This window comes from Platichthys flesus, chromosome 3, assembly GCF_949316205.1.
Source record: "Platichthys flesus chromosome 3, fPlaFle2.1, whole genome shotgun sequence".
NCBI lineage: Eukaryota > Metazoa > Chordata > Actinopteri > Pleuronectiformes > Pleuronectidae > Platichthys > Platichthys flesus.
The window spans coordinates 8015120-8041027 of NC_084947.1; the positions used below are offsets into that span (position 1 = coordinate 8015120).

General features: G+C 42.9%; 1 protein-coding gene across 2 annotated transcripts in view; it reads left to right on the forward strand.

The window, feature by feature from the left end:
- The window catches only part of sema6a (sema domain, transmembrane domain (TM), and cytoplasmic domain, (semaphorin) 6A), a 104979-nt gene extending 92101 nt beyond the window's left edge, over positions 1 to 12878 (forward strand). For both annotated transcript variants that reach the window (XM_062381656.1, XM_062381657.1), the window contains one exon: positions 8566 to 12878. In XM_062381656.1, coding sequence (XP_062237640.1) covers positions 8566 to 9728 — 1163 coding nt within the window. In that variant the 3' untranslated portion in view covers positions 9729 to 12878. The remainder of the gene's footprint in view (positions 1 to 8565) is intronic.
- Positions 12879 to 25908: the final 13030 nt, after the last annotated feature.

The window sequence follows — 25908 nt, forward strand, 5'->3', positions numbered from 1 at the left end:
CTTGCCCTGCTCCCACCCTTTTCACTCTCTCTCTCTTTCTCTCTCCTCCTCTCTCTACCTCTGTCCCCCTCTCTCTGTCAGCCTCAGCCTCCCCCCTCCCCTCCTCTGTACATCCACCCTCCTCCAAACCCCAACCTGTAGCCGACCCACCGCCGTCTTGCTCCAATTTATGGCTTCGTTACAGCAGCTATCCAGGGGAGGAGGAAGAGGGGGAGAGGTGGAAGGAAAGAGGGATGGAGAGAGCCAGCAGGGGAAAGAGACATGGGAAACGAGGGAGGGAGAGTGGGTGAGACAGAGAGAGAGGAACATGCAGAAATGTATTAAACAGAACGAGGCCATAACATAGTGGTGAAGGTTACAAGGGGGGAGAGAGTTAAATGGTAGAAGGTTGAGAAACCGACAGAGAGATAGAACCGGATAAATGTGACGGAAGAAAAGTGATAAAAGAATCTGTGAGATGTTGAAGCTGAACAGAGTCAACGACAGTGTTTCTCTCTATCCCTCTCAGCCATGCGCTTTCATACCGGGCCACAGTTTGTACCCTGAACAGTCCACTACATTTTATTTCCACACAGACAACCCAACTCTAACCGGCTGAACGAGCAGAATGTCATAAATCTACAAGTCTGTGAACTCCTGTGTCCTCGAAACTACATAAATACATTATCAAAATAATGATATTGTGAATTACTGTTACTGGCAAATGAAAGAATGTATCTGCTAAACGTTCCTGGATAAGATATTTCATTTGTTGTCTTCCCATGGTAACAAGAGCATGATTTAACTTTGTTAAGAGTTATGTTCAGGCACTCACAGCACTTGGTTAAGATCGGGGGAAGATCACAGTCTTGGTTCAATACTCAACAAGTCAAGAGAGGGGAAGACCTGTGTTTACTTTATTAACAATAACCAGACCATATTATTCTGACATGTGTTTCTACAATTGTGTCCACCCTATTTATATTGGCACTGCTAGACTAAATAATATGAACAGTTTCACCACACAGCCTGGATCTTTAACTGGAACTACACTTTAAACAGACAGGATTTATTGCAGAATAGACCACATTTGTTTTAGGCAGGTGTCTGTTTGATGCATGTAGCTTTACTTTACATTGGTTTGTAGGTGGGCGGACATCTGACATTAATGTGTTGTCAGTTTAGTTGTTGTATTTGCTAACTTTTAGAATAGAGTGTATATAAAATCCTGCATTTGGTGTAAAAGTCCAACCATCAAAAAAAGGTGTTTTCACACTAGAAATGATCCAAACCGGTTCAGGTGGATCTGGAACCAGACCACCTCTTTTGGTCGGACTAAATTGGCACCTTTCACACATGTGATTGTAAATGCCTAAACTAAAAGCAACACCATTAAACATAATGGAAGCAACAATTACATTACTGACTATAATGCAATTGTGAAAGAAAATTAGCACAAAATACACATTTGCTAAGAGACAGAATTGTGAGACAGTCATGATAGTTCTGTTTCCTCTTGTCAGAGCCAATAAGATTCACAAAACCAGTAATTCACAAGTGTCAACTGAAAAAGATTCCCTCTTTTTATTATGACATGGTAATTACAAACTTGACTTGTGGTATTCCATCTGAATAACCACGATTATTTTTAACCAATACATTTTTGAAACGACATTCGGGGCGTTTTGATATTTCTTCACACGAGAGCCACTGTAATTTACCGAGAGATGTGATTTTCCTCCATGTCTGGATTTCAGAGTAATGCCCACTGTCTGGTAGCTGCCCCACAAGGGTTATTGTCAGCTGGAGGCGGCTCGCTGACACCTGTGTGCCAAGGTGAGGCTGCGCTGATAGAGGAAGAGTCTGACCCTGCTCTCACAGGGAGGCAGATCCTGGTGGGGTTTTTTTCTGCCAGAAAGTCACCGCGTTCCCCTCATCTCAGCGTCTGGAGGACAGCTGAAGGAACATTTCACCATCGTTACTGGGCTGGTCGTGTCAATCTCGAATGTTGAAGGTTATTATGTGGGAAGGCTGTCCGGTACCAGGACCATTTTTTATTTGTTTACAGTTAAAATCAGTTTTTAAATGGGATTCGATCCAGCTACAGGCCTGTGAGAAGAGCACAATCATGGCTTTGATTTGTGCCTTTCTTGCTTATTTGGAATAACAGTTACGCTTGTACTGTTAAAAAAAAAACACAAAAAAAGTCATCTTGTTTCATTTGCAAGTGTGTTTAACCACATTAGTTCTGCAAAATGTAAACCAAGACAAAACAGCCCCTGTCAAATGGAACAAAGAAGCATTCAGTGTCCATGTCTCTTAAATGTGATCAGTCTGGAACAACAACACGTTTCCTTTCAACTAAGTGAAAGATAGATGGATTTTTTTTTGGATGTCTGATTATTATGGAGCCACTTCTCCTCTCAAATTGCTCTCTACCCCGGAGGTGAGCCGACAAGATGTGAGGTAATAGAGGTTTGAGTTCAGCTCTGAACTCTGCTCACTGTCAGATGATGCATTTAGCTGGTGGAAGTTTCCAGCAGCCTCTGAGGGCAACGACTCATTTAGTGTCAGTCGTTTTGTACTTTCTTTGAGGCAGAAAGATAATTGGTGAAAAATTATAGGATTAACAGATAAAGGTTGAAAGTTGGCAAAGCTGGCATTCACTCCAGACATGCACAGCGATGTTTTAGGTAAATGATCCTGCAAATACCTTCAGTATTGTCTTAACTAAAGGATTGTGCTTCACCATCTTTAATCACATCTCAGAGCTTTTGATAGTTGTTTGTGAGGCAGATGAATTGCAGCTCATTGTGAATCATAATAGAAACAGGGGACCGGAGGCTTTCCCGACTTACGCACTTCCCGAACTGACGTCAAGCCATTAGCCATAATTTCCTCCACTGATTAGCTTATTGTTCTCTCTGGCCTCGTTTGTTTTCTACACAGATTTCCTCCTTACTTTCCATTTTCGTGTTTTTACTTTAGCTTTTCACTAAGACGTAGCACTATTGCCTGAGTGTCATTTTTTGGCCATTTGAGACTAAATCTCTCATCACAGCAGCTCATCCCTTTGCTCGTCTAACCCACATGCAGCTGTCATTATTCCACTTTGAACAGAATTCAACCAATCACGTTCACAACGTCCACGAGCGAGCCACTCATCAAGGAGATACAAGCCGGGTCTTTGTTCCTCGTTGGCACTACAAAGAGCCTGTTTGTACAAATACGTTTTCCTTAATAAATATCAGTGGCTGCATTTGTATCTGGATGAATTACAACTCTTATCAGTACATACACAGCACTTTAGTCATCCACAGAAGTCAGAAGATTGGCACACGCTTCCAGTTGTCAAAACATGATAAAACACACTTGAGTGGGTCCCCTTCTGTACAACAGTGACTCATCAGCCATATGAATACTAATTAAACAGAGTCAACGTTCAGGAAAAAAAGCCATTCAGAACTTTATAACCAGAGCTTCTCTCCATGGCGAAATTTGAATTTGAAGAAAAAACGTATGATTCTAATTAGAGTGCAGCCGCAAATGTTCTGTCTGAGCCCAACCGAGCCCGAGAGAAAATGACCCGAGACCTGAACCAGAATATCATTTCAAAATTCTTGTTTCTTCTTCCTCGACTCATAGGGTCCCGATGGGTATCCACCCTCTAATTATAATACTGCCACTTGCTGTATCAGTATAGTAGCAACATACAGAGACTAGAATGTCCCTCAGTAGAGTGTATACCTCCATCAAAGCTTCTTATGAAGCCGCATTTAAATCCACTAAATCCAGAAATGTATTGAATAGCAATTTGGATGAAGCTATAAAAAACAATCCTGGATCCGCCCCAATTTATAATGGCTTCTTCTTGGCCCATGTCTGTTCCTTCCACTAAGTGTCAGAATGATCAGTTAACGAAGATATTCTAAAAGTAGATTCTGTTCAATCCAGCTGACAAACAAACAGACAGGGGTGTAAACATGTCACCCTTGGCAAAGGTGATAATTGGCCTAATTGTTGTTAGCGGAGTGTTTATACCGGCCAGAGTCTTAGGACAGGTCTATCACCTGTTATTTTTAAATAGTGGCAGCGTCAATTTAAGACACTTACCGGCGAATGAAAAATGTTCCTTGACTTGATTTCCTGAGAGTGTTTAACACCATAGTTCGTATGCAGGGAGGTGGGTGGACAAGGTAGAGGCTTGATGCTAATACCTGGAGTACCGAATTGTATAATTAAGTTGTTTAATTATATCTTAACTGGCTCATCAGCATGCAGTGCACTGACTCAGGATTGTTTGATGCCTTAATATTGAGTGCCTCTCCAATGCAAACATACACAGGACTAAATGGGATAATTGTGGATTTAGAAGAACTTAATGAATTGCTGTCATCATCTAAACAACAGCCTCCTTATTTTAATAGATGACATCAAGCGTGTCCCTGAAAGCAAGATAGGAAGTTTCTAAACGCTCTCACTGAGGCAGAGTAAACACTTTCTGATCCTCGTCTTCATCTTTCCTGGCGCTCCATTACTTTTTCACTCGTCAAGGTCCACCATTGTGTCTTTCAACAAGTGGCAAGCCAGTGAGGGCAGTTAAGTATGATTAAGGCTTCTTTTTTTTATCATTTCGCAGACAATGTGTTGTGTGGCGGCCTGCAGTCGGAGGTTAGGGCCCTCTCCACAACCCCTCTGTGATGTTTAACTGCGTTTGAAGTTTGCCCGACACAAAGAAGCGCTCTGTGGGCTTAAGTCAGCCGGGGCTTCTGAGGAGATTAGAGAAGTGTACGAGTGTCTGTGTGCGAGAGACAGACAGAGAGGGAGCATTCACCCCTTCCAGTCACAGTAGATTACAATGTCTCTGATTTACAAGCAAGTGTTGCCGACCCGGGCTGTTTTGACAGCGAGCGATATCTGGGTATCTGAGATATGTGTTTAATATCTGAATGTTGAGGCCCGAGGCGGTGGGAAATTCAAATCAATTCAAACTCCGACAGAAGTGTCGAGCTGCAGGACGGCTGCTGTGATGCATTCTGGGGGCGAGGCAAGAGTTGAAACCAGAAGATTATAAGTCACTGTGTAGTCAAACCCCCCCCCCCCCCCCCCCCCCCCCACGACAAGATGAGACTAAATTGGAAAATCTGAGTTTAAGCAACACTCTGATACTTCTCAAGGTCAAGTTGGAAGAGTTTGGGAAAAGTTTTTTTCCTAGGATCACACACAGGTCTCGAAGAACCAGCCATACTGCCACCTTGATCCAAAACCCTGAAGTCCTGTGTTCTGATAGAGACAGCTCCGGTGACCTCTGTGGCTACTTTCATCCTCTTTCATGTTCGGATGAAGAACAATTCCTCACATGAAAGATGGAAGTCTTCAAAGTTCCCTCTTTTTTCTTTCTTTTGTGTTTTACCCACGGCTTTGGGCTAAGTACCCTCTGGAAGTGTGTGTGAGTACAAGAGACAGCAGTGATGGATGGAAGCAGAGAAAGACTGGGAAAAAAAAGAAGAAATGAAAGAATTTCTTTAAGAAAGACGCAGACAGGAAGAGCCATGCAGAGCAGGTTAAATTGGGCTTTAACCCCGGCTCCCTCAGCCGGAGGAGGAGACAAAGATGCAGCCCCGCGGATCGCCTCCCTCACCAGAAGGGACAACCCGTTTGGCTCGGCTGCCCACCGGCTCTGTTATTCAGTGGGAAACCCAAATCCCCGCTGAAATAAAGTTCACCTTTCACAACCGTAAAATGCAGTGTCATTGAAATCCATTCCAGATTTGACTTGCTCTTTCGCCACAGTAAGAGACGGATTGATTTATATTCAACACGGGCAATTGATAACGGAGAGATCTGCAAAAGTATTAGTTTATGATTGCACTTACGTTTGTTTGTCTGTTAGTTAGTAGGATTACATAAAAACTACTGGAAAGTTCACCAGGACAGAACCAGGACCTTTGTCTTACTTTCTTTAACAAGGTGTTTTTACATTCTCCTTGGTTTCTCAGAGAATAATTAATGGATTTTAAAGAAAGCTCTGACATGTCTAGGTGCAATGTGGTGCGGATCCAAATAAAAGTCCAGATCTAGTGAATTAAATGTGGTTGCGTAAGAGGACTGCAGTACTGAGTGTCATGTAGGCTATTTTAATCATCCTGCAGATTTCCAAGGCTCCTCACCTCAAGTGAAGCTGAACCTTTTACCTTTTCTTCACTGTTAAGAGACATATTTCACCCAGCACCATGATAACACACAAAGTGCATGAGGTTATAGTTACAGCCTTCCCAGTTTCCTACATGGAATCTGCACAGAGTTAAAAAAAACAAGGGATTAGAAAAAAGTGATTCAGTGTTACTGTGAAGGGGAGAAGTCGCGGAAAGTTGGAGAAAAACGATGTGAGAAAAAAGTGAGGACAGACGAAGGTCAACCAAGTGAAATATTGCAGCAAGTTGAAGTATCTCTCACATTAACGTGTTACTGTAGGAGATGGGAAGCAGATGTTCCATTGGACAGGTGAGCCTGTCACAGCATAACAAACGTCAGGTCTTAATGCCTCGCTGCAGATAGCACTCATCGCTTCTCACACTATCTCCACAGCCGGGCACGTCCTTGATAAGAAGTGATTTTTGGCCAGAGAAGAAGTTTTTAAGCCTTTTGTTTAAGTCTGAATGAGGAACGGCTGAGCTGTGTTTATTCAGCACTTTGTTAAAGAGAGAAGTGAAGTTCTTATTTTATACTATTAATGAGGAACGATCAGAACAGAAGGAACTCCGGAGTTTGTCTTTTCTTTTGAGCATTAACGCCGAGGCAGAGGTTTTTGCTCCGTGTTTTGTTTCAGCTGGGAAAATGAGTTTTAAGTTGTGTTTTTGGACTAATGATGACTGCAGCTACAGGGAGGGATTACGGATGTTAGTTGAAGAGCGTCTGGGTTTTAGTTCCATGAGAACTGATTACCATGCTGTTTCTTGTCTGTGTTATGTCTCGGTGAGTAGACAGAAAGACAAGATGTTTTCCAAGGAACGGCCTCGGTAACACAGCCGAGCTGAAAAGGCTAAACACGATTACACAACCCCCTTCAGGATTTTACACAATTATTGCAACTAACGTTTTTGTGACTTCTTCGTTTTTGTGGAAACAGCTTCAATCTGCTTGTTAGCAATTGTTTAATATTTACAGCTTAATTGTTATTTTGTATTGTAGACCATTCAAATTACATTTCTCCACAAAGGGATAAAGGAACAATAAAAAAAATGACTGTGTATAAATACATGTCAATGACAAAACAATACCATCACAGCCTTTTTAACAATTCTGGCCACTTTTATGCAAACTCCAAGTAAAAAAGTAATAATCTTATCACCCACATGGTTCTTATTTTAGAAAATCTGCCCACTGTAAAACACAGCTGTGTATAGGAGACACATATCCCTGACATAATGGATAATGAGAAGTTGAATTCCATCGTGGAATAGCAGGTGATTGTCCTCATATCATTCAAAGCGAATGAAACCTGCCATCTTTTTGAGTTTGTTGTTTTTTGTGATTCCCTTGAGAGGTTCTTTCTTTCTCTCTCATGTGAACATTGTACGATGAACAACATGAGGATCTCAGCACACTCGTGCAAACTGAGTCAGGTTATCGAGACCAGCGGTGCACTGTGGGAGCTCTTTACGTGATGGAGCCCACCTGTCTTATCCTCTGCGGTAACTGATCTGTGTTGGCCAGAGGACGTGAGTGAGCACACTGTAAATCTCTGTGCCTCGGACGGGTGTGTTTAACCCAAGGACCAAAGTGTTGCATTAGATGTCTTCATTCATCAACAGGCTGGAGACGATCATCTTGGTGTGTGTTAGTGTGTGTGTGTGTGTGTGTGTGTCCATGTGTGTAGATTATTGTTGACCCCATTTTACTACACACAACCTGCTGCACCCACTCCACCACCACTCGAATACTTCACAGCTGCCTTTATTGAATTATCTTTTATTTGGCTGTATCGCTGGGCGTCTCTGCCGGTCTTTGAAAATGGCGCACTGATGACAGAGCTCATTGGATTCAGAGCCTAATCAGAGGCTTCTTAATGTATTCTCTGTGAGTCATGAGATTGGATCCGAGCTTTATGAAAAGTCCCCCATTTGCATCAATGAGAAGAAAGGCTCTGGATATTTCAGGCTCCTTTATCTGCGCTCATATCTTTTTTTCATTTCAGCAGAGGGTTTTATCTGGGATTTAAAATGTGAATCATAATCAGCCCCTACCAAAACATATTTTCAGTCTAGGATTGGATTTTTTTCGGGAAACACTGAATGTTTCCACTTCAAGCTGCCACGTGAGCCTGCTCTGAATAGGTGTCTCTTCTGAAGGGATAAACCCTTCTTCATTTGCATGTTTGTAATGGAATCATTTAAAAATGCTAATCGCTTTACCCAGAAAATGTTGAAGTTATTGTAATTCAATTTCCAGTGTGTCTTTTAATAAGCATCTTTCCCAACAGCTCTATATTCCTAGTATCATGTTTCTAAAACACATACCAGCAGCTGTATCATCCCTCTCTCTCTCTTCTGCCTCTCTGAATGTCATCTCACCGTTTCTCCGCAGGTGTGATCCGTGAGAGCTACCAGAAGGGTCGTGACCAGCTGGTCCCCGTGACCTTGTTGGCCATCGCTGTCATCCTCGCATTTGCCATGGGCGCCATCTTCTCCGGCATCATTGTCTACTGTGTCTGCGACCACAGGCGGCGAGACATCGACCTAACAGGCCGCAAAGAAAAGGACAGCCACCACCTCCACTCCCGCCGGGGATCAATGAACAGTGTGACTAAGCTGACGGGCCTGTTTGAGACCCAGGCCAAAGACGGGCGCCCCGAGGCCATCCTCACCCCTTTGATGCACAACGGGAGAATGACACCGAACGGGAAGATGCTGATAAAAGCGGACCAGCACCACCTGGACCTCACTGCCCTGCCGACGCCGGAGTCCACCCCCATGCAGCCACGTCGCAAGCCCGGTCGTGGAAGCCGTGAGTGGGAAAGAAACCAGAACCTCATTAACGCCTGCACCAAGGACATGCCACACATGGGCACCCCGGTTATATCCACGGACCTGCCTCTGAGGGCGTCACCAGGTCACATCCCCAGTGTGGTGGTGCTGCCCCTGCCACAGCATCAGCACCAGCTCCAGCCTCACCTGCAGCCACACCAGCACTCCTACCAGCACGAGTATGTGGAGCAGCCCCACCACAGTGACATGAGCATGGGCCACAGTGTCATGGACGACCAGGGGGCCACCCTGGAGTACAAGACAGTGAAGAGCCCATGTCACAACCTCAACATGGTGGATCCAGATGGGGTGCTGCCGCCCCGCGTGCCCCAAAGAGAGGCTTCCCTCACCATCCCCCCCGCCGTGCCACAGATGGGCAAACGTCTGGAGGTGCACTCGTCAGTCTACGGTCTCCGGAAAGGGTCAGCGTCCGCTGCGTCCGGGTCCTCCGCCCTCAAGAGGCACAACACCAACTCCTCCAACTCCTCCCACTTGGCGAGACATCACAGCTTCAACCGCGTGGAGACGCCGCCGCCCGCACCTCAGAGGGTGGACTCCATACAAATGACAGCACAGGGAATATCTCTGTCACGGCAGCCTGGGATGAGCTCCTATGGTTCACTGCCTCGAACGGGCATCAAGTATCTCAAGCCTGATGTCCCTCCCAAACCCTCGGTAGTCTCTCTCTCAACAAAAGTCAAGTCCAGTGACTCCTGCACATAGTCAGCTTCTCCGCCAGTCAGTCCGATGGGAACAAACAGTAGATAAAAGGTTTTTCTGAGAGAGAAAAAGACAGGGAATACTGTACAACTTGCATCTCCTTTTAGTGTTTTATTTTTGGTTTGTTTTTTGGTGAAATATACAACACATTTTTGTTCTTTTGTTTTTTAAAGAAAGACTTTCTTTTTATATAAATATGTAAATATTATACAAATGGTTGTCGTCATTTGTTGCCGTCACAGAGCTCAAGCTCTGGCTGGCTCCCAGTTCCTCTGTTAACACACGTGGGAACATGTGCTACTGAAACAGAAGATGACGTTCGTCCTGAATATTTCATCCGACGGCACCCTGTAGCATCCAAGACTTGTGGTTCTCTTTTTTTGTGGTGTCTTTGGCCGCCGGGACGCGACACGAGAAGACAGCGCGGGGAGATGGGAGAATGATGGTTGTACAGTACCTTGAGGACTGGGGGAGTCTGAGTGTGCGGGCACTCGGAGGGACTGAAAGGACAGACAGCTGCCTGAGGTCTGTGGCAAACTGTGAAAAGCCTCTCAGTGTTACAGCAATCAAGTCCTGCCCGGGTTCCACAGGAAGCCCGGGCCAGAAGAATCCTCTACTGTGCTGGTTACTGAATAACACATGACTGTTAATACTAATAGCTTGTTGTATTTATTTTTATTAAGTGCTTTTGAAAAAAACAATGACTGACTTTCTAGGCTCGGAGAGAGACGGGAGAGAGGAGAGATCTTTTAATAACAATTAATCAAGTGTGAGAAAGAAAAAAAAAAACCTTATTTAAAGTCATTAAACTGGAGCCAGTAGAACTTTCTTGTTGACTAATGGTCCACTAGGTCTGACTGGGTGCTCAGTGGGACCTGCAGCTTGACATATATGTGAAGAGGAGGAGATATTTATTTAAAAACCGTGCCAGACAGGGACATTTAACTTCATGGACCAGAGTTTCCATCGTTTTAAACCAATCATAAGAAGAAAAAAAGAACTTCCTGAATCTCACCATGTCACTCCTCCAATGAGCAACCCCCCCCCCCCCCCCCTCAATCAGCACTGTGGTTTTGTGTGAGTCGGTAACGTTTGTCCTGATTGGTTTTCTGGCTTAAAGCTCACTGTTGCATGTTGCAAATATAAAATAACAGCTGCAGCAACAGACCTGGGATCTGCATCCACACATGAGAAAAGAAGCTGAGGGTGATCGGTACATCCTCGTCTCTTCTACCGGTGTCACACACACACACACACGGGCGGGCGAAGGAGGAGAGTATCAAAACATCTGTGTTGCCTGCTTCTTTTTCCACATGTAAATTTGTGCCTTACACCCTAAAGTAGTGACAATGTTTTCTTTACTAGCTGTTAACTTTGTCTCCTTGTAGTATTTTTTATTTTTCTTACGTCATGATATTTCCCTGGTTTGATAAAAATGCAATTAAAGAATGTAGGTGTTATTGTTGTAATTCTGGTCCCTAGACATAACACACGTACAGTTCAGAGGGCGGAGCGGGGGGGGGGAGGATTCGCTCTCTTCTTTCACTCGTCCTTTCTGACGCACACACTCAAACACACGCAAATACACACACACACACGCATACACACTCATCTTTGTGGTTCATTTCTGATTGTGCCATTAATGCGCTTAAAAAAAAAACCTTTATGTTGTGCTGGCAGTGTTGATGATGACGTCGTGAGTGTTCTTTCATTTTCTATTTTATACAATTTAAGAGTCCTGGTATTTGTTTTGACTTTTGTTTTTTTCTTTCTGCTGTCTCTTTGTTTGGACTGACGGTTAATTGACTGATTAACCGAACAATTAACATTTGTTACTTGAGAAGGCAAATGTACGTGCATCTCTCCGGTGCACTGCAATAATGATGCAACGACGACATGAGAGCGGACGTACAGGATGAGATACTAACACACTGTTTGGCTTCTCGTGTGCATCCTAACACTTATTTGTCAGGCAGTTGCAAACGCAGGCTGGTTCCTGTGAAGAAGGTGGACAAACACTATTAAAAATGTTCATCGTTTAACCCCCCTTTTCTAAAAAAGACAAAACACATTTTGAGAAGATTAGACATGATTTCATTTTTGTGCTTCACTAACTCTCGTATCAAATGGCTGAGAGTTCAACTAATCCGACCTTTATCTTCCTTTCGCGTCCTTGACTTGAGCATTTTTACTGCTCACCCCCCCACACTTAAATCAACGGAGCACTCTCTTAGTCATGTTTGTGTAGATGCGCAAAAGTTTTCTTGATATCAAGCAATTTTCCTGTTTCTCAACGTAAGGAAGCCAACTGCGTCTCGATCCACAGCTACTGTGAGAACAGACATGTGACCTGACTAACACTAACATGTGTAGATAAATTCTCCTTTTAGAAACCCGGGGTCAATTGAGACAGCTATAGCCCTGATTACTTCAAGTTATGTAATGAGGGCAAATGACCCAGGATTAGTATGAAGGGGGGTGTTTACTTCAGACTTTTTAAAATACCACTGCGTTGTCGACTGGTAACTGGGCGCTATGACACCACAGTCGCACCCTCCAGTGTACCGAGGCATGCATGAACCAGCAACGTTCCCAGGCCTGACATAATGCTGATCTACAGCTGAATATTTCTTGTCCAGAAAGAGTTCAGTTGTGTCGACTTCTCTCGCCTTGGAGAATCTTCACGTCTGCACAAAATGCGAGCAAGAGGATCCGTCCGGGGTCAAAAGGTTTAGACGTCCACACCCTGTGCAGAGGAGCGAGTTCTCTGCGTAGCTGTCGGTGCATTTCTGATTCTAAAAGCATTTCGATGTCAGAGTGAAGTTCGGCCGTTTTCTTTCCTCCGACGGGATCGGGTTGGGGTGTGGAGGCTGCTGTGGACAGTGAGGTTCTTTGGTGTGTGCCTTTTTTCGTCTTTCACCCTCGTTATGATTCACTTGCGATTAGACGCAAAATCGACTCTCTTCTCGACTTCTCGACCTTTTGAACTTTGTAAGCTTGTAAGATATTGTGATGTCACAAAGTTTTTTGCCCTACTCTCTCCACTTCCTTAACATCTGATTCACAGCTTAATGTATGTTGTAAAGACAAAAAACTCTTTAATTTAATGCAAAATGTAATTAAAAAAAATGAAAATAAAATTCATGTCATGAAGATATGTCCTCGCCTTTTTCATGTGTTTCTCTGCCTTTGGGTTGCTTCATCTTTTTCTAGTTTTCCTTTAAACTTCTCCGGGTGTTGAATTTTGTGCAACGCTGTTTGGGGTGAAACCAAGCCGGGGTTGTACAAAGAATTTGAAGCTTTTTCTGATAGAGAATTAGTTTTAAAGAAAATATGGTACTTTAGTGACCTTAAGTTAACTCTTCTTCTTTGCTTGTAAAACCAGCGCCGAGCCCCTCGAGACCCGAGAAGCTTCTCTACCGAAGAAGATTTCACCTCTGATGTGAATCACATCTGATCGGATGAAAGTGCTTCAAACTCAAGTTGTTTCTTTAACTTCACATGTAATAATCAAAACAATTCCAATAGGGTCTTCATGCTGTCAGTGCTCGGGCCCTGATAAGCGAAAAGAAGCCAAGTTAATCACTAAAAGAAGGAGGCCAGTGCTGATCCTGTTGATCAAATGAAGCAAACATTAAGATGGAGATTGGCAGATTTCTGAAAGACAGAAGAATACAGAAGGTTACTCAGCTTTTAGACCATGGTGAGAGATGTATCTACTACATCACTGTTCAAAGAGGCATCGTGGGAGTGTGGTGTAGATTTTGCGTAATCCGTTTAGTCCCATGAAGGAAATCGATAAACTCTTAAAATATATTCTCAAGGCAGTTAGTTCCATTTAAAAGCACTGCAGCTCCATTTCGGAGAAGACTTCGGAAAATGAAATGTTTGGTTTTAAAGTGCTTTTTAATAACTATTCATGAATATCTTTCTCAAGGGCAGACAGATGCTAAGTTTAGGAAATACGGATAGAATCTTGACCTAATAAAATGAAATAAGAACTGCAGCATAAGACAAAATTTGATACGTGCAGGTCCCATCACAGCAATGCAAGATTTCTCTTATTTAACCGATTGTTTTAGTCTTTAAACATGACTTTCTAGTTTAGGTTCAAACTCAACACTCTCGTCAGCGTAGTTCTACAACAGACTATTCTGAGTTAAATAAAAAGACTGGGTCAAAATCTAACATACACCTGGACTTATCTAACATACACCTGGACTTGTAAAGATTTCATGAAATCTATAGAGCTGGAGTTTTATGATCCAGTTCATGGTGCTAGTGAGGACTCAAGGTGCAGCCTTTAGTCAGGTCGGCTGAAGACACATGGCTTCTTCTAAATCCTGCAAAGACACAAGTCCTTTAAATTATCTATATAATGTTACGGTAGTAATAAGATGACTTTCTAATTGTTAATGTGGATATAAAAGTTAAAATCTGAGTCTGTGACTGCACCAAGATTTCTGGCTGGGTTTGTGTTTTTTAATTTTACCGATTCAACTTCAATTCTATAGAAAGTAGCCAGGATTTGTCGAGTAAGTCATGAGATTTGGTGATGAATGGTGTTTTGCAAAAGGTCACAGAAAAGATTTACATTTTTGTCACTGGCTGGTGATTCTTCCGCCCTCGAATGGCCCAAAGCTTCCCTTAATGCCTGTTTTACAGTTTGAAAATGTAATTAGGAGTCAAACATGATTCCCAGGTCTCTGGAAGAGGGATTTAAGAGTTTTTGTTAAAGAGAAAGAGTTCTCTATAGTTGCTGCTTGATCTCAGTGAACCCAAAATGACAGTTTCACTTAATAATATAATTATTTGTATATACTGCAAGTAACAGTGAATCCAGCCAGCTGCAGGACTCAAGCCTTTTTAGTTAGAAGCTAGAGAAAGAACAAATTGTTATTCTGTAAAACATGTTAATACCATCTCAAACCAATTTCTCAACTCTGTGTGACCTACAATGTTGCCTTATGAAATTCCTTTTCCTGATTTAACACATGATCATGACAACAAATCTCATCACGTCCAGAGCCTCAGTGTTGACTAACAGTGACCAGAACAGCTCCAATATCAAATGAGGGTCTCCAGTTCCATGTGTTAGCAGATCCTTGGTGTTATTGTGTCAGGATCTGTGGCTTTGGCAGGTAGCTCGACACTCAAGCTTTTGATCTCGAGGTGAGTCACAAGTTACGAGCACTGGTACAAGGCAGACTGTGCCTGGAGATCAGATAACCAGGATGTGGTGCGGCTAATGAGGCCTGTCGCTGCCTACACAATGCCGCATTGTGCAGCCTCCATTCAGGCACCCGTGTGTTGTTGTACGACTCAGAGATCAAGATTCAGATATTCAGGGCTGAGTCTTTTTCAACATGACAAGAGCACAATCATATCTAGTGGTCGTTAGTGTGAGGGGCTTTCTTCAAAGAGTCAGTCAGAGTGTGGTGTAATGATCTCAGAGGTTGGAATTTAAGGGGTCAGAAGGTGTGTGTGTGTGTGTGTGTGTGTGTGTCACCATTTGACACCAAGATAAAGACAGCAAGACATTGTCAGGACAGATATCAGACTCTTTTAAAACATATGCAGGTTATCCAGTGCATGCAACTATGTTTTGGAACGCAGCTAGACAACGTGGTGTGAGACGTGCTCGGAGGTCACAACTAGTTTAAAATGAGCACACAGGTTTCTGTCACTGTGTTGTGTTTTTTATTTATTAAAGGTTCCCGTCACGCCAAATTCATGGAAAATGTGGTTTGTGTTATTATATATTCAAATGTGACAATTAAATTAAAAGTGTCTCAAGAGTAAATCTTTAGTATTTTTATTGTATTTTATATTTCTTTTTTATTTGATAAATCTCTTTAATTATCCTCCAATGTCTGATGCAAATGCATTGCACTGCAAGGCGTCTTTATTCAGTGTAATAGAATAATGAAGGGATTCATCAACACCAGAGAATACATATCTAAATTATCCAATAAATCCACACATCTCTAAAGTATCAACAAATAATAAAACTGTATAAAAGTAGAATATATATAAGCTTTAGCTTCTAATAAACTGAGCAGTACTTCAATCCGTGCAACAACTGAGCGTGTCAGGGGGAAGAGTCTCTGAGGGATTTCTTGTTGTTACCAGCCCCTGCCTCTGTGTTAGTGCAGATTCCAGTATGGAAATCAGAAGAGACAGCTGTGGCAGCGCAGTGGATTTGTGGCTTCGTGCACTAAAACCTTAATGCATCTCGTAATCTAGAAGTAAATACGAAACGCACTCTGATTAGCAGCGGCTGCAGAAATAATGTGAGCTGCAAATCTTAGCGGTGTAAATCACTGGCAGTCGCTCTGTCTCATGACCTGACATTATGACCCGTCGCTCTGGGAGCTCAGTGGCTGTTTTCCCTGCCAGCGACAGCTTCGGTGGGCAGCCGGCCAAGCTTCCAGCAATCCCGGCAACAAACCAGCATTCAGCCAGCGGAGCAGCTAACCAGTCATCCAGCCAGTGAGCCCCTCAGCAAGCCTGTGCGTTAGCCATCTAGCGTTCGTGCTCCCGTCCGGCCCCCGAGCCCCACCTGTCCTACACAGCTCTAATCCAACCCGCACATCCACAGCCTGGCAGTGCTCATTTCGAGTGCCCGGCAATCTGTGGTCACAACAAGCTTAGCCATGTGCTAATCCTCCCTATCCAGCTATCATTATCCCCACACTGATACTCTACTGTCTGCTTCCGCGGCTGCTCCTAATGGCACACATCCCTACTTTTATTCTTTTCATGCATTTTTCTGTCCGTGAACTGAAATGGCTGCTGCAGGAACAATGACTGCAACACAAAAGAGAGAGAGAGAGAGACTCAAAGACTGGAAAAGACGGATGAACGAACAGAAGAGATAATTATCTGCCAAACGAAAGAAAAATCTGGTGTGGATTTAAATAAAGTCAAAATACAGACAGGGTGGCAGACAGACACACATGTTTGAGCTCAGACACAGACACACACACACACACACACAAACACACACACAAACACATTTACACACTCTAAAATAACGTGTCCCCAGTGGATTTAAAAGGGTTTCTATGAATCACTAATGGGGGTCAACAGGCCCCTTATTGACCATTATAATTCTCCATGTTGGTAAGTTTGTCATTACTGTCATTGAATACGAACCACTGAGCATAGTGTGTGTTTGTGTGTGTTTGTGTGTGTGTGTGTCCGTCTTAGCCTCTCTGTTGTTAGGTCGTTGAAGTGCAAACCTCCACCGAGGACAACGAGAGAATTTCTTGGGGAAATTTCGGGGTTTTGCAAACAACCATTAAAAATGTACACTCGGTGGATATTTCATAAGATAATTCCAGTGTTTTTAGTCCTTTAAAATTTGATCTCTTTTAACCTGATATATGAAGACTAATCAAACATGAAAAATGTAGAACAGAAAAGTAGTGAAGTATTTTGGCCGTTTACTAAACCTCCCTCATGACCCTGATTGTCCAAGCATAGCTTAGTAACAGTAGCAATCCAGAGAGAGCTTTGGATTCCTGCACACAGCAAAACTGTGTTCATGTGGTATTTAATTAGGAAGGAGGGTGGTTTGGAACAAAATGTGTTAAACATGTGTTTATCCGCCTTAATGCAAGTGGCAATCGAGCATATCTGGCTTATTAACTCACTACCTACAGTGGCTGTTGAGTGTGAAAGCCAAGGCCAAGAAGCATTCCACTGACCATATTCATTTGTACATTGGTGAAGTATGCATTCGTAGAAATGTACAAACTAATGAACTAAAAACCTCTGTCCTCTTCTTTCTTGGATTTGGGGTTGGTTTTGAAAACAGCCAACAGTTAACGCTACCTCAGATGACATTAACATGTAGCACACAAACACGTTACAAGCCTTATTTCTTGTGATGTAACAGGTGAAAACAAGTTGTTTAAAAACACAAACAGATACTTTAGATAAGTACGGTTATGTCAAAATAAGAGTCTAGTATTATAGTTTTCATAGTAATATTCTTTCCATGAATACATTATTATTATAGCAATAAATAACTAAAAGCTTTGCAAGCGACAGTTGAGTTTTCAGGTAAAAATGAGCGGCAACCTTTACTTAAGAATAAACTACAAAGAATTGTGATAAGATCAGCAAGGGTGGAACAGTGTTAGGTGGCACGGTGGTGCAGTGGTTAGCACTGTTTCCTCGAAGCCAATGGGTTTCCGGTTTGAACCCCTTAGGGTGGCCTGTGATGAGTGTGGTCTCCTCTTATTTGCGTACTCCAGCTTCCTGCAACAGTCCAAAGGCAAGATAGTTTGATTGGAGAGTAAATTAACGTGGGTGTAATGGGGCGACATGTCCAGGGACCACATTACCCAATACCATCAGCTCCTGCCCTAACCATGGATTGAAAAAAGATGCCAGCAACAGTTGAGTTTTCAGGTAGAACTGAGAAGCCTGCTGTTGCTTTCAAGGAAGCACTCAGAATATCTAGTGCGAGTCTGTCAGTGTAAACTGCAGAAGGACAGTGCTGGCATAAAGGAGCTGGCATTCAGAGCCACATAGAGCGACTCAGGAGACGGTTTGCAAGAGATGAATGGAGAGACACGGAAATCATGAACTCAGTATTTCAGTTTTCCTAAAATCTTGACTTCCTTCCTGACCCTGTCTTTACTTTTATCTGTATGCCTGTGAGGGTTTTCCCTGTCAGTGTGTGTGTGTGTGTGTGTATGTGTGTGTGTTTGTGTGTGTTCAAAATGTCTCTCTACGAACGTCTCTAATCCTGGACTCTGAAGAAAAAACAATCTTCCAGAGGGGACGCAGGGCTTATTGCTTCTCTGTTGTAAACCGGCCCCAGCAGACTTCTCTCCACAGTAATTTAGAATATAACAAAAACTACTGGATTAATTTGACCACAGTCACTGTATCTGCACTTTGTATTATAATGGTATACAATGACAAACCTTTGTGCCAATCTTGCTTCTGAACACTGAACATAACGATTTTAGTTATGAACTAATAAAGCTTCACAGGGGTAATCTCCGCTTTGCTCTGGATCTCTGTGGTTTACTTGTTGGGCCTCAATCGTTCACACTGTACTTTATGTCTTGGCCAGTGAACAATATCTGCTCCGCCTCATATTAAGCTGATTAGGTCTTGTGGTAATCTGGACGTTGGCCAAAATTTCAGGGCAGAGTCGAGTTACTGCCTGGACGAACTCGTAAAAGCCCAGCGGAGACTTTTTACCCTTGTTGTCGGCACGTTAACACATCTCAGGCTCTCAAGCTGCACTAAATACACCTTTGAGTCACAACGCCCGACAAAGACAAATGTGAAATTCTACGCAATTCAAATATAGTGTGATTTAAATCATTCCATATCAATATATATATTAAGTAACACTAAGAAGATTTCAGAAAATGCCGTCATTGTGTGACTCCCGTTGTACTCTTCTCGTTATGTAATTATGTAATTCTCATACGATAGTCACAGTGAGTCCCCGACCGCTCCATTAGCAATAAACCTGCTTCTGTTTCGTGAACTTTTCCCAGGAATCTATTAAAAGTTCCTGGAGGAGTCTCATGATATGATGACTCACTGAGAGGAGCAGGATTGCACTGAGGGGACCTGTGGCACGCCAAGCCCTGTCGCTGTGATAACAGCCTGCTCTTGCATGATTCCCAGCATAATACAGAATTGCACCATTCGGCTCAAACTTCTCCGAAAACCGATGAAGAACCCGGCAGATGCCTCTCGGTGAGGATTCACAAGAACGAAAGGAGAGAGCAACTGTCTCTCACGCTTTGAAAAAAAAAGAAAGGAGGAGGAAGAAAAAAAAAAAAGAAGCTCTGGGCTGTGAAGAAACAGCGAGAGGAGTATACCACTGAGACTTCTGATGGCAGAGCGAGCAGGGGAAAGAGCCAAGCCTTGTTCTGCCGTTACAAGCTCTGCACCGCATATACGCCGGCGAACAAGCAGGGGAGAAATTGGCAGTGGGAATAAGGGCAAGACGGTGTAAATTTGGAGCACAAAAGGCTTAAGGGGGCGTTGTGCATGCATCCCTGTGGCCCTCCACACACACACACACACACACACACACACACACATTCAGTGCTGCATGCACGGGGCTTAAGAGGTGGCTGAGGAGAATGACTGGCCAGGGGATCAAAACGAAGCCCATGGGTGATGTTGGAGGGGAGCTCAGGGACTCGGGATGGAAGTCGGCTCCTCATCCACCGGTCATACGCACATTCAGGCGTGCACACACATTCACACATGCTCAATAAGTCGGGAAGCATAATGACCATAGGAGAAGTGGAGATAACCCAAAGAGAAATCACACCACGGAGATAGAAAAGAGAAAGTCACAGGCGGTAATGAGTTCATGCACACACACCACGAGGCTCCGACTGGTAGATATGGCCAGGAGTGCAAGGATAATCCTGTGAAACTGTGTTTGTGTGAAGAAAACTTCAGTGGCCAGGAGAGAACACCCTCCGCCCGATGAGAGGAGATGCCAATCAACCTTACACCACACTAATCTGTGACCTGCTTTCCCAACGCTCTCAGCCTGTTTGACGGGCGAAAAAATAACAACCACACGGATTCATCCAATTATTTTTGTTTAGGGGCATTTCAACATTTTCTGTAAACACGCCTGCTGCTGTCCTAGTCACGGTTCAGAACCACACATGGCCCGATCGGAGCAAAACGTGGAAAGTGGAACACAAAGAGTGAGTTGAATCTGCAAAAGGTCTCAGTGTCTTGGAGAAAAGGCACCGAGCAGAAAACTGTGAGGATGATTTAGAGAGAAACAAAAGGTCAGAATTTATCAGAGTCCAGTTCCCAGTGATGATGTGATGGGGCGACGAGACCAGAGTCACTTTGTCTGGGCTGACAGAGATAGGAATGGGAAATGTCACTTGATTAATGGTGTCGCACATGTTGTTAATTTCACACAGGCTATTGTAATCAGTGAGAGTGTCTGTGTTGGAACATAAAGTCCTTTCCAAAGCTGTACACCTGAGCAGCTCGACTGTTGTTAATCTCAGAATATGCAGAATCTGTAGCCGAAGGTTTCTAGTTTGACCGATCACATTTTAACAGGCTTTGGCTGCCCGCAGGTCAGCGGTCCGTGTGGAGAACAAGAGGTGGAACACACTGACCGAAACACATCGGCTTCTATTTTTAATTCATCTGCATCTCATTTGTAGTCAGCTAGTAAACAAAGATTTTAAAAAACCTTACTGCTTATACAGGAGGTATAACTGTTTGTGTTTTGTGTGGAGGAACATTCAAATCGAGTGATAAAAGAAACTTGTCGGGTCTGTGAACAGAAGAGACTCGGCCTGGAAGTTGATATTGGACCTTTCCCCCCTGGTGGTTCATTCGTAGTACGACGGGAGCCTGACACGACATTGGGCTGTTTCTGTGCCGTGAGCTTCTTCAATGTGGACCTGAGAATGACACAGAATATCAAATTGTAGTCCGTCTCCTTGTCTCTCAATAAGAGATCCTACATTTCTATTGAGATATACATGTATGGCTTTTCCTGTTGATGTACAGTTTATGCTTACCTGAAATAAGGCTCAGGTCTAAAGGTTAAAGTGCAGTATGCTTTAAGTGGAGAGCTTGTCAGAAGGTGGAACAGTTTCTGAAACCTCCTCTCTGACGTCAGAATTTAGTTTATATTCACTAAAAGACATTTGTGAATAATACCTCAAACAAATAGTTACTACTTCAGCTCATGCACTTTTTCTGTTTACTGCAGGCGGTTCTTATTTCACTTGAGCAGCTCTCATTGCAATTTGTTGTTTTTCTAATTGAATATTCTCGGAGACACCATTTGTTTTGAATATAAATAAGGAAATGAAACAACTAATAAATATTTAAAACTCAGTCTCATTCCTTGTTTTTCTCTTCACGAGTTAAAGGAGTTTTTACTGTCACTTTTTTATTTAGTTCAGTGGTTTTCATTTCAATTTGTTATTTTTTTCTCAGTTTCTTATTTCACAGCATGTTCATTTTATAATTGTGCGCAATTTAACATTGTGAAATCTTTGATTGTCAGACAAAAATAGGTCAGAGGCAGTTACGTGACTTTTTGTTTTACATAAGATATTTTTCAATGCAGCTTGAAAATCTTAACTGATGTATCGATGGGAAGCATCTACTGACATGCACCATGTGAAGGCATCTTTATTAATAGATCCTCTTTGTGGTACTCGACCCAGATCTGGTGTCCGTGTCCCTGCTGTCATCAAAAACGTGAGAGGAGGAGGTCAAGAGAGCAGCGTGTGAATGTCTCACCTCCCTCCCGCGCTCGCAGGCTGGCGTCAGGAGGGGACCGGAGTGAAAACGCGTCCGTGCAGAAGCTTCCACCTACTTGTTAATTTGCTGACGGGGGTTTCATATATCTCCTCCAAACAAGGCGATGAAAGACTTTGTCATCTTGAGTTGTGTTTCCACTCTGTAACATCTCACTTCACTTAAGAAACAGAGCATCACGTTAAGGTTTGAATGGTTTTATTGTAGTCCTGTCGATTTTCTTTATTTTAAAGAATCTTTCATTTTATCGTCTTATTTCGAGCAGCCCTTGTCGTGCCCCCGCCTCCACGGGTCTGTCAGAGATTTAAAAAAAAAAGACTAAAAAGCGTTCAGATATAACAAGGATGTAAAATTAATGAGGACGTCATCGACAATAACGATTCATGGACATTCATGAAAGTGTACTTTTGACTCCTGTGTCTGAGTGACAATCATTCAGGAGCATGAACGTTAATGATTGGATGGGAAGGAGACGTTAGTAAAAGAAGAGATTTTCATTTGATGTATTATTTTTTCAGTAACTGGAAAGCATCCACAGCCAGCAGCTCTGTGAGGAGGTAAATACAAGCACATGTATTATTCACCATCTGAAAAACTTTCACCTCAAAGTTCCTACAGTTCCTCATATGTTTGAATTAACTTCACTTGAATTAATAGATACATCGTCCAGAGCCACAGCTGAAAAACAAAACATCCTGGTCACATCAGCACACATCCATCTCCCAGGCTGAGTTTTCAACCAGGACCTCACCAAGGTGCCTGCCGCCTGCTGATAGCTGTTGTCAGAAGGAGACTGTCTGGACTTGTCGAGCGCACCAGTATAAGGAGAAATCTGTGTTATTGTACGGTGGTGACTCTTTGTCAGCAGCAGAACCCTGAAAACATCAAATTGAGCTCACACAGGGATTCGCGAACATATTTAACAGGAACCAGTGACCCCCTGACACTGAAAGTTTCAGATCAGCTCGACTAAGTGTGTTAAAACATCTACAGGTTTGATACTGAAAGTTTGAAGAAAGGAGAGTCTGACCTCATGAGACCTGACAACTGCTGTGTGAGGAGACTGTCTGGTTTTGTCAGACATCTACATTTGTTTGGCTGTGATGATAAGTGAGAGGTTGGTGTTGTTTTCATTTCTGTTTCCATATCGCACCAAGGCTTTTCACTGTTATGTTTAAATTGCATTATGAAAGGGGGACAGCCTTGTGCTTGAAATTAATAGATACTGAGCAAGGTTTATGTAAATGTTTACAGCGAAGGAAGCATCGAGTCAAAGACAAAGAAAACAAAATATATTACACTGCAGTCAGAGTATTATCTTCAACTCAGTGTAAGAAATGTCACTGTACAGACAGTTGAATTATTCCTTTTGTTCACATTGCGGCAAAATGTGTCCTCGTCCGCACACTTTTTTAACACAACTGGAGCTTTTGGAGGAGACGAGAAAGTTTACGAGCTTCGTGCGGTAACGTAGCAGCAGGGGTGAGACAAATATCAAAGTACGTGGGAAGAACCGATGCTTGTGTAACATCTCAGGCTCTGACACAGTCGAGCGGAGCCAGCCTCGGACTGAGGACCCAGGTTGTGCTGGAACACGCCCACAAGGCTACGCTTGCTTGGCGGGAGGTCATCGGATGTTATTCTGCTCTGAGAACCTCAAGGTGAGCGGAGGGACAAGACGGGTGGACCTCAGCAGATAGATGTGTGTATATCACACAGAGGGAGGAATATAAAAGTACGAGACAATATTGTGATGTAGATATGATTTCCCACAATCACACACACACACACGTTTCACCCCATTAACAGCAAATACGCAGTTAACATAATTCCCTTGCTCTGGTTTATTGTGCATGTGGAGAAAGAAGATTCTTCTTCTATTCTTAGCCTTCACAAACAGAACTGCAGATGTCCTCAAAGGATGACACACTCATAATTTAATCATTTCACAACCTTGTAAATATATGTGCATACGGGACACTCTCCCTCCCCGTCACACATCCTGAAAAGTGACTATCAATTTTCAAGTTCTTTTGCGGACCATGTATTTCTGTAATCTATTTCCGACAGACAAATGTAAATATATATATATAAACAGTTTTCTTGAATCACAGGCCTGTGTAAGCAGTTCCCCTTCGCCAGATGAGCCACCCCCCCTATCTTCACACATTACCTTACTCTTTGTGGTGTGGGTCTGTCAGGGAGCGCAGACGTAGCCGTGTGTAGTCGCGGCTGTCGTTCTAAACTGCAGCTCTGATATGAAATAAATAAATAAAAAACAGAGGATATCTTACTGAACCACAGATGTGACCACTGAAAGTATCTCTGCTCCCCAGAGGAATAGGTTTTTTAGAAGATCCTGTAGAAAGTACTGCAGCATGAAGAAATGTGAGAAGAACATGTACAGCTTGGTGGCAGCTGTAGGCGTAATTACAGGGGACACATTTAACAACCGATTTCTGAGCTGCCAATGAAATCATCAATAATAATGATAATTCTTTGTATGTGTTTCAGATAAAAAGGTCAATGGTGACTCAAAGGGACACAACGAAAAGTGTTAATCTATTTACAATCACCCAAAGACATTTGCAGTGAGAGTTAGAAAAGTAAAACTTACTGTGAAAATGGAAATAAGTACACATGTTCTTTTAAGTTTAACAGCAGGTAGAGAGAGAGAAAAACACTTCAGTGGTCTTTTGCTGTCTGACTGCTGTTATCGCTATCATATATAGTTCAAAGCATGTGTGTGTGTGTGTGTGTGTGTGTGTGTGTGTGTGTGTGTGTGTGTGTGTGTATGATGTCTGACACTGTGTGTGAGCGGCTGCCTCCTTGTCCTCTGTTCTCATATCAGCTGGGATGAAGAGCTTTTCACTTCATCAGCTTACAGCTGTGACTTACTGCCTGATGGCTGGTCAAGGTCGCTTACACACACACAGACACACACAGACACACACAGACACACACAGACACACACAGACACACACACACGGCCCTTGCATATACATACATCTTCACGCACGTAGTAAAGCTTTTCTGCTGTAACTTCTTATCTCTGAGTTCTAACTTTGCAAAAACTAAAACACGTCTCACTGCTAATCATCTCTTTTAAGCTCAAGCAAAGTAAATTGTTAAAATTTGACTTGAAGGAGAAAGGGATTGTGATGTCCTGTTGGCAAACTGATGTATGCACCACAACATTATGGGACCATGGGTTTCAATGTGGTTAATGTTTGACTTCTTTTCCATCTGTGCCGACAGTTTCCACCATATGTTGTTCAACTAACAGCAGAAAAACAGATGAACGTGTTCGACTCTGAATGAAGCAGCAACTTACTGCTGCTCTTTAAGTTCACTCACTCAAGAATGAACTGCTAGCTGCTACTTTAACTACTTCACTGGAGTATTGTGTTTGTATTCTACTCTATAATTCCAATTCACTACATTTCAGAGGGAAATAGTTATTTTTACTCCACATGCTGATTTAAATCAGTAGTTTATAATCTTTATGGTTTTTGATGTTTAATAAAAAGCACAATGTAGTCAGGGTCACTTTCAGAGCTCGGTGAAATATATTTGTATCTCAGATCAGTTTTGACTTTTACTAAACTAGATGATGTGGATTCCTCTTCCACGACGGGGTCTGGAGCGTGTTTGGTTAATTGTTACTTGTTGAGGAAGCACTCAGCTTTTAAGCAGCCGCTGAAAATCAAGTAATCTCAAGAGACATCGGTTGATATTGCACAGTAGCTTTGAAGCTCTTCTAGTGGCAATAAAATCAGAGAGGAAAGACGGAGGCTTGTTTGGAGATGCCCTCAGTCAGAACAAATTGATTCCTTGTCATAATATCTGTCCAATTAATTTACCTTAAGCAGCTGAG